Source organism: Cryptomeria japonica, chromosome 5, assembly GCF_030272615.1.
Source record: "Cryptomeria japonica chromosome 5, Sugi_1.0, whole genome shotgun sequence".
In the NCBI taxonomy this organism is placed as follows: Eukaryota; Viridiplantae; Streptophyta; class Pinopsida; order Cupressales; family Cupressaceae; genus Cryptomeria; species Cryptomeria japonica.
In genome coordinates this window covers 72,883,369-72,893,793 of record NC_081409.1, presented here as the reverse complement: position 1 = coordinate 72,893,793, position 10,425 = coordinate 72,883,369, and the positions used below count along the sequence as shown (strand labels likewise).

General features: G+C 37.1%; 1 protein-coding gene across 1 annotated transcript; it reads right to left on the bottom strand.

The window, feature by feature from the left end:
• Positions 1 to 516: 516 nt before the first annotated feature.
• Positions 517 to 1,119, bottom strand: LOC131875716 (uncharacterized). Its single transcript, XM_059220344.1, has one exon. It carries the CDS (start codon positions 1,117 to 1,119, stop codon positions 517 to 519), a length of 603 nt encoding a protein of 200 aa, XP_059076327.1.
• Positions 1,120 to 10,425: the final 9,306 nt, after the last annotated feature.

Here is a 10,425-nt window from a genome sequence, read left to right as displayed (position 1 = left end):
ATAACACAAAGCGCTAAATTTAGTTAAGCGCCATTTTCATTGTCCAATGGTGGAGAGGTGTAGTTGGTTACATGGGGTTATCGGTTCAAAACCCACAAATAGTTTTAAATGCCTAAACAGTATGATGACATCATGCTGATGTCATCAAATCATACTTTTCCCTCCAAATTTCAAATTGTCATAACTTTTCCATATGGACTCCATTTTTGATAAAATGAACGCCATTGGAAAGCTCTTGACGAGCTCTTTAATTTGAAACCCATTGTTGATCACTTTTGGGATGATTATTTTTTACCTTTTGAGAGCCTCTATACTTGGTTTGACCAAGCTTTGACCGATCATAACTCAAACGTATGGAATCCTTTTTTGTCCATTCAAGTGGCATTGGATTTAGGATCTCAAGAACTTTACCATGATGCTGATTTTTGGAGCTTTGGAGATACTTCAATTTTTGGTGAAAATATCCCCTGGATCAAGCCTCCCCACTGGAGAGCTTTCAGACCTCCGAAATTTTGATTACTTGGAAATTAAGTGAGGGTAAAGTTCCCTCACTTTACCAATCTCCATCCATCTTGCCTTTCTTGGATGCATCCCCTTAAGTCCCACTCGGAGGTATTCAATTGGTCCTCTTCGTGACGTTCTGACATTCTTGTCAAGGATAACATCTTCTGACAACTCTGACATGTACTCTAGTGAGAGATCATCAACTGATGGAACCTGTATGTCAGTGTCTTCATCCAAGATCATTGGAGGTTCATACAACTTTAGATTCTCAACATTGACAACCGAGTAAATCTGCATGTATGGAGGAAGATTAAGGCGGAAGGCATTGGTACCGATCTTTTCCAAGATCTCAAAAGGACCATATCTGACTGGCTTCAACTTCTTTCCTTCACCTTGCATTCTTTCCTTGCTGATATGTAACCAAACACGGTCACCAACCTGAAAATGATGATCTATGCGATGCTTGTCATGGCGAGCCTTGTATTTTGCTTGGCTCTGTTCCAACTGTGCTTCTACTGCCTGATGGATTGCTTGGCCCTTCTGGATGAACTTTAAAGCCCTTTCTACATCATGGCGTCCATGAATAACATCATCCTTCCCAAAAGCAAAATCCATTGGTGTCTTAGGCAAGTAACCGAAGCAAGTCTCAAAAGGAGACCTCTTTGTAGAAGAATGTGCTGCATGGTTGTAAGCATGTTGCACATAATGAAGATTCTCATCCCACAACTTAGGATGCTTGCTACAGTAACCTCTAAGCAGATGAACAACTGTCCTGTTGACTACCTCTGTCTATCCGTCAGTCTACGGATGGAAGGTTGTACTCTTCTTCAGCTTGGTGTCCATGAGTCCCCACAAAGATGTCCAAAATTCCCCTAAGAATTGAGAATCTCGATCCGATACAATAGAAGTAGGTAACCCAAAATGAACCCATACATTTTGAAAATACATATGAGCTGTTAGTTCAGCAGTGACCTGTTTCTTACAAGGCATTAGAATACACATTTTGCTAAATCGATCAACAACAACATACAAATAATCATGTCCCTTCCCAGACATAGGTAAACCTCCCACAAAGTCCATAGACACACTTTCCCATGAACGGGATGGTACAGGTAATGGTGTGTACAAACCCAATTTCCTGTTACTTGGTTTACTGGTTGCACACATTACACATCCCTTTATATACTTTGTAACAGTTTCTTGCATACGAGGCCAGTAACAATACTTCTGTAATTGAACCAATGTTTTACTTACCCCGAAATGTCCTGCAATCAAAGAGGTATGTGCTTCTCGAATCACCTGTGCCTGCTCATCTTTAGGAATACACAATTTACCCAAGTGGTACAACAAGTTATCCTACACATAGTAATCTTTTCCTTCTACATGTTTACCCTGGATTAGAGCTGCATATATGTCCTTAAAGTTCTCATCATTAGCATATTGTTCTTGAAAACTTTCATGAACCATGGAACTATTTTTAAGGATTATCAAAGCATTCTTAACTAGAGGCCTAGAGAGCATATTTGCTACTTTATTATGGGTACCCTTCTTATACTTAATGACCAAATGAAATTGCTGAAGAAAACCCATCCACCTAAAATGCCTACTTTGTTGCAGTTTAGACTGTGAGTGCAAATACTGAAGTGGCTGATGATCAGTGTGGATTACAGTTTCTTTGCCCATTAAGTAGTGTTTCCATTTCTTAACACTCTGAACTAAAGCATAAAGTTCCTTATCATAAGTGGGATAGTTACTTACTTCTCCCGAAAAAGTTTCAGAGTGGTAGCAGACTGGTTTAACTCCTTGCATGAGTACAACTCCCATGGCAAACCCGCTAGCATCTGTCTCGATCTCAAATGGTTGATGTAAATTTGGTAAAGCCAGAACTAGTGCGGTGCTCAACTTTTCCTTCAAAGTGTCAAAAGCCTTCTGTTGTGGACCTCCCCATTGAAAAGTTGCCTTCGTACTGGTCAACGTGTGCAATGATGAAGCAATAAAAGAGAAGTTTGCAATGAACTTCCTCCAGTACTGAACTGCACCTAAAAAACTCCTGACTTCTGTGACTGTACTTGGCTTAGGCCATTTTACAATACAATCGACCTTCGCAGGGTCTACTTTTAGTTGACCATTCCCTACAACATAGCCTAGGTACACTAAGGATGTCTTAGCGAACTCGCATTTAGACATCTTTACAAAAAGTTTTTCTTTCCTTAATACATCAAGGATTTTTTTAACATGAATTACATGATCTTCCCAAGACTTGCTGAATACAAGAATATCATCTAGGTAGACTATGACAAAATCATCAATAAAAGGATGAAAGACATCATTCATGACTCTCATGAATGTAGTTGGTGCATTACAAAGCCCAAAGGGCATAACCAACCACTCATAAAGTCCTTGTTTAGTCTTAAAAGCAATTTTCCAAATATCATTTTCTACAATTTGTATCTGATGATATCCACTATGCAAGTCTAACTTAGTGAAATAAATTGCATGTTTCAACTGATCAAGTAAATCATCAATTCTAGGAAGAGGGTACCTATTCTTTACTGTTATCTTGTTCAGAGCCTTGTAGTCGATGCACATTCTCCAAGTCCCATCTTTTTTTGGAACCAACACAATAGGAGAACCGCAAGGAGATGTACTAGGATGAATAACTCCTTTCTCAACCAACTCTTGAACCTGCTTTTTGATCTCTTCATTTTGCAAGACTGATAACCGATACATGCCAATGTTTGGAAGTGGCACATCCTGCTGCAACTGGATCTCATGTTGTATCTCTCTCTTAGGAGGCAATCCTTTTGGTTCCTGAAACAAGTCATCGTAAGCGGAAACAACTTTGACCATTTCAGCCTTATGTTTAGGATCACATCCTTTAAATGCCTTAGATGTTTCTTCCTCTTTGGCTTTTACAAGCATTAATACAAAGTTCTTACTAGAGTTGACTAACCTTTTCATTTGACCAGCATTAACTAGTGCAAGATTAGTCTTTACCTTATGTGCCCATACAATGTATTCAACCTTATCTTTAAAAAGATGGTATTTGTTCTCCCCTCTATAGAAGATAGCCTGTCGATCATACAAATAGGGACTCCCAAGTACAAGACCACAAATATCTAAAGGGACTACATCAGCTTCTACCTCATCTACAAAGTTTGCAGTGATAGCAAATCTTATCTTACATTGTTTAGTTACTTGCAATTGTGCATCATTGCAAACCCATCCCAGAGGGTATGGTTTCGGATGAGGTGTTGTAGTCAAGTTAAGCTTTTTAATAATTTCTTCAGATATCAAGTTAACTTGAGAACCCGTATCAAATAATGTATCAACTTTAGTATGTTTGATAACAACCCGAATATGAAATAATTCATTCCTTTGCTTATCATTCTTAGGAGTAGAATCTTTACTTGTACTTGCACTTATATTAGAAGAACTTGTAGCTGATGAGAGAGATCTACCTTTTTCTTTACCTTGGATTCCAGTAGCAATGATCTTTGTCTCATCTCCAAAGTCAGATCCAAGATCCTATTGAACTATAGCAGCAGTCTTTTGTTTGTCTTTGTTTCCACCATATCTCTTTGGCCTCTTTTCAGGGTGTAGCTTCCAACACCTAGAATCATCATGCCCTTCTTTCTTGCAATGTGAGCATGTGGGTTTTTGACCCTCTTTCTTCACTGTAGCTATCTTTTTCCCCTTCCCTTTATTTTGGAATTTTTTCTCAGACTTAGATGGCTTCTTATTAGACTTATCAATAAAAGAACCCTTACCTCTTGACTCTAGGTGTGTGGCTTGGACACAGACTTCATCAAAGTTACTAGGATTCAAGACCAAAATTGAATGTCTTAGATAAGAGTGAAGACCACCTATGTACTTAAGCAACGTGTCCTGGGTATACAATGGAACATTTAATGCAATAGCCTTCTTTTTGAATTTATGGGTGTAATCTTGGACAGACTGACCTTTCCCTTGCCTAAAAAGTTGCCAGTTCATCATTAACTGTTGCATATGGCCTAGGGGATAGAATTGCTTCTTGAGAGCATTAACAAAGTCTGACCCAGTTAAATTGATTTTACCATGTTGTGAAGACCCATCCCAAATTCTACTCTCCCACCAGGTTAGAGCTGTACCTCCTAACTGAAGAGTAGCTAATTGGATCCTATCAGCATCATCTAAGAGGTTTTGGACTCTACAATAGACTTCAACCTGTTGAATCCAATCATCTAATTTTTCAGCATTTAATTCCCCACAATACTTTGGTAGATCAAATTTTACATCCAATTTAATCTTAGGCTTATGTGAACTCTTGAAAAGAGAAGAAGACTCAGAATGAGTAGAAGAGGGAGAAGATGGGAAAGAAGGAGAAGAAGGAGATGGGGGTGTTTTTGGAGGCTCACGGTCACCTCCTGGTCTTTTCCCTTTGTTCTCACGAGCTACATGTCTTCGCATCTTGTCCTCTCTCTCCTGTACTAAAACTTGTACAATGGTTTCCAAATTCTGAAGAGTCTTCTGAATACTCTTATCTTCGGAACCTTCTTCACCACCTTTTCCTTCCATCTGTGATGGTGGATTAGTTCTTCGTTTTCCGATCTTAGGATTATATTCTTCAAGCTTGCCTTTGCCTCGTTGAAACCTGGATCTTGTTAGCATTCAATTTTGCAATACTAGTCAAACAAAGCTCTGATACCAAACTTGATCTGATTAGGATCTATGATAATTACAGACAAATGCTTAACAATATTACACAAGTTAATTCAAAGCTTTAATCTGAGCGAATTAACATAATAATGCTTAAATGAACAAAGCATAATAAAGGTAATGAACTGAAAGAAAGAGAGTAGAAAGATAGAAGACAAAACACAATTGATAACGGAGTTCATCCACGAGTCGGACTACGTCTCCGGGTCTTGCTCCAATAGGGGGACCGATCTGATTAGCTCCAAAATCAATTACAAGTGTTACAAGATATTCCCTTCAAGCACAAAGGCAACATTATTCTCCAATGTGCAGGAATAATCAACAAGCCTTCAAGTTCATAATCTCCTTCTCATCACCTGGATGATTTTTCAAAGGCCTAATACCCCCTTTTATACATAAAATTAGTCATAATTAGGCTAAAACCCTCAAACTATAAAATAATCCCCCTTGGGAAAATAATCCTGTAGATATCCTCTTTCCATTTTATGGTTTGGATTTTACTCCATTATTAGGGGTTTGCTTTTTAATAAATAACCTTATTTAAATAAAGTTATGCGGAATATGTTTGGATAAGTAGAATATCCTCCAAAAATATCCCATACGCTATTAATAGCGTAGTGGTCATCCTTGATTTTAGGTGACTGCTGGTTGGGAGTTCAACTCCCATTGGCTCTTCTTTAAATCGCATTAAGCAGTTTCTTCTTTAAATAACACAAAGCCCTAAATTTAGTTAAGCACCATTTTCGTTGTCCAATGGTGGAGAGGTGTAGTTGGTTACATGGGGTTATCGGTTCAAAACCCACAAATAGTTTTAAACGCCTGAACAATATGATGACATCATGCTGACATCATCAAATCATACTTTTCCCTCCAAATTTCAAATTGTCATAACTTTTCCATACGGACTCTGTTTTTGATAAAATGAACGTCGTTGGAAAGCTCTTGACGAGCTCTTTAATTTGAAACCCATTGTTGATCACTTTTGGGATGATTATTTTTTACCTTTTGAGAGCCTCTATACTTGGTTTGACCAAGCTTTGACCGATCATAACTCGAACGTATGGACTCCTTTTTTGTCCATTCAAGTGGCATTGGATTTAGGATCTCAAGAACTTTACCATGATGCTGATTTTTGGAGCTTTGGAGATGCTTCAATTTTTGGTGAAAATATCCCCCAGATCAAGGATGATAATAAGGAGGTAAATGAGGAATATGCAAGGACTTATGAAACTTCTAAGGATGCATATGAAGACGATAATAAGGACGTAAATGAGGACTATGCAAGCACTTATGCAACCTCTAAGGACATATATGAGGATGATAATAAGGATGTAAATAAGGACTATGCAAAGACTTCCTATGGTCACAAGTATGCAATTTTTTTGAGTTTGTAGGACCGTCTAATGTTTCAAGATAAACTTTGTTTCTAGTAATTTTGTTTGTAGGACAGGTTTGTTGTTTTCCAAATCTAAGAACAGTTGTTTGAAGATAGGTATAGCTGACTGAACTATGTTCTGACCAACTCTGAGAATTTAGCGATACGCAAGGTAGGGCTTGAAATAGCCCAAATACTAACTCAATACTAGTTTGGAACAACGTTACATATAAAAGCACAAAAGACAATGTTAGGTTGGAAAGTGGACACCATTCAATGAGGCCCCCACATCAAAATACCAAAACAAGATGAATAGATAGAGAGTCTGGTAGCACTACCTCCACTCCATGACACACACTTATTGGGCATGCCAGTGTCTCTTACCCTGAAGATCCGAAGATCTTATCACCGAGGGATTTTTGTCTCATAATATAAGGTACATGTGGGGTATCTATGGGGTACGATCTACACTCCCAAAATCTATAAATGTAGGATTTGGGTTACTAAGTTGGTTCTTATTGTAAATTTTGAGGCATCCCAATCCAACGACGGATTCTCAGAGCAAGCCGCTTAAGACTTTAGTTAAGCTTATTGTTGGTCCTCACAACTAGAATGACAACTAGGCAATAAAACACAATTTAGAGATTGGATATCTTTGAATAGCTAGCTTTTCTGTAGCAAAGACTCATTTACTTATCGACCAGTGACATAAACTTAAAATGGGCTAACACTGTATGTGCACCAAGTTCATATCGCAACCATTCTATATTACTCAGGAAAGGAAATTATTTGAAGTAAACATGCAAAATATCAATGAACTAATTCTTAATCCGAATTCACAACTGGAAATCACTCAAACTATTACTACTAAATGATAACGTTCTGGCAAGAGGATAGGAACTACTCTGCCTTTGTGGCCGCAAGAATAAACACAGGAATAGTTTCCAATGGCTGCAGGAATAGACAATTTCCTAAACTACTACTACTGAAGAATGGAAACTAACTGGAAAACATGAAAGATTACTCACCAAGTGGGCCCCCTTGAGTGAGCATATCCAAAACTTTCAGATTACAATTGTTAAGCTTTTAAAATCACATTGATCTCTTTATTCCATTTTGATTGTGAGAATACATAAATACCAGAAGACTGAGTATTACAAATATTATGGTTGTTCTCTACTATCCCCGAGAAGAGAGAGACCCCTTTATTTATATGAAAGCTTATAATAAATTCCTAACCGATCAACCACATTCCTACGAAATAGGTGAATAGGATTCATTAAACAAAAGAAGAAGAAGTCAGCGCAGGAAAATAGAACAACATTTGTCATGCAGTTGAGAAAGTGTAGCATGACATGCTTCCTAGATCTAAGCTCCACTAAGAACAATTATAAATGTTCCATAAATCATTCTTCAGAAGAACCAGTCAAGTGGCTTTGATCTCCCTTATTACTATTTTTCTTTGACTGGGTCTGCATTGTGGCTATATACTTGGATCTTCTTTAAACCTCCACTTAGTCTTTCATTCTCCTTTGCCGACCCTGCATCAGGATATTAATGTGAACAACAAACATGTGTATATACTAATGCTAACATGATATAATTTAAACCATACTTAAGATTGATTTTAGATATTTGCATAGATAAATTATTAAAAAACTATTATATGACAACCTTACTATAAGTCAAAGCAGTTTCAGAAGCACTTAAAAGGTATCAACTAGGAGAGTATCTTGATCCAAATATCATCTAATCCCAAGACCTAGGCAGGAGTATTATAACAAAAATCTATCAAAATAGAGCCATTATTTAGGCTCATCACTTATCGGTGCAGGGAAGGCCCCCACATACGTCGAATTCACTCAACACTTTAGCCACCTGACCAGTATATTTATATAGCAGTTCGAAAAACCTGCTCAAGAGTACACTGGGAGAGATGATATCCCCAATGCATCCCAATTTGAAGTACCTCTATGGGGTGATGAAATCCCTAGTCAAAGATACCCCTCACTACTAAAATCTAAAATTGGGTGTTATCATCTTCTCCCTTTCTCCCAAGACCCCAAAGGCAGGTGAAAAGGTAGTTAATGCAACAATAGGTCCACCCCAAACATGATAAAAAGTTATTTCCTTTAAGACAAAATAAAATGTGAGTTATTCTATTGATAAGCCCAATTCACATTTATTTTAAGACCCAAACATAGGTGTGAGATACACATGTGCATGTCAATTTTAGAACACCAAACCTAAGTGTGAAAGCATGCATGTCAATTTTAACCAGGTTTATTTTAAGCCCAAAGCTGAAGTGTGATAACATGAGTGTTTATGATTCAGTAATAATTTGATCCTCTCTGTAAATTTGCCACATGCTGTAGACAGATTATCAGTAACCCAAGAAAATCCACAAAAAAAAAAAAATTAATTATGAAATATACAAATGCGTAATGATACCTGAGTGAATGCATGATATTGTCTGAGTGATTGTGTGATAATGATAGTGCAAATGTGTCATTATTACAAAGAAAATGCATGATACTGACATAGCGATTGCGTGAAAATAACTAGGCGAATGCATAAATCAGAGATAAATCAAACAAAACAAAAGCAATACAAAGTCTAACTCTGATCTGAAACCTACAAAACAGATTGTGATGCCCTAGCAAGATCTATCATCATCCATTCTATATTAATAAAATCTTATTTCACTCTATATGAGAGAACTAGGTTGTTGTATCTATCAATGGCTGGTTGGTCCTCTAGATCTTGTATCTTCTTTTCTGCCTTTAGGATTTGCTGGTAAAGTCTAGCTTGCCTCCTTTGTTCTAATGTCCTGGCACCTAAAATCCTGAATTATACCTGATGTGCCATAATATGTCATAATTAAAGCATGCAATAAGGGTAAAAAATGTTCAGACTTAACAAATTTAATACAGAATCAAGACAAAATAAAGAGTAGATAATGAGAAAAATAAGATAAACAAAATGCATAAATCAATCAACGAATGAGTAACAGGATTTGATTGATTGTGTGGCGTGATCTAGATGATTGCGCGATGGGTTTTGCATGAATGCGTGACCCAGAGTTAGCAATTGTGTGATCCTATCTATGCGATTGCATGATTTTGTAAACGTGATTGCATGATTGTTGAATCTTCTGTGCAATCCATACAAAACCTGCAAAAAATATGAAAATTCCATACGACCTACAAAAATCACATAGAAAATAGAGAAGGTTAATTAGTTGTTGTTTCACGTCAGGTTCACCAAAATGTCATATGTAAAATTCATCATCAAAATCAACTAGAAATAAAAGGGAAATCACGAATCCCTATCTAATCAAAGAATCCTAAACAAACTCAATGAAATAACACAATCAAGTAAATAGGAATGTAAAATAATCAATTAAAACTCCCTATTCCATGATTGCATATTGCTTCCATTGTTCTTATTCTCTTTGTGGTATGGTGGCTCTTATATATTGCGCTGGCAACTGATGAATCAATGATGAACAGTTAGTACCAAACCGGTACTGAGAGGGGGGGTGAATCAGTATAGACAAAAACACTTTTCCTCGAATTGGTTTGACTGAAAACACTGCACTTTACTAGCAAGCAAAAACACCAGTCTAAACCAGATTACTACCGGTTAAACATAGTAAGAATGTGAAAGACATAAACTAGTAACTCTTAGATTTCCACACAATCTAACATCTTATTTCCACTTCACCCTTATGCATAAACAAGTACTCTACCATCAGAAATATAATAACTTTCTAGTTCAACATGATTTACCACTTGACAAAAAATAACAAAGCATCACATGAAAAGGCATCACACATGACACATATT

Coding starts and splice junctions, on each gene's coding strand:
- LOC131875716 (XM_059220344.1), bottom strand. CDS start 1,119: ATGGATTTTGCTTTTGGGAAGGATGATGTTATTCATGGACGCCATGAT.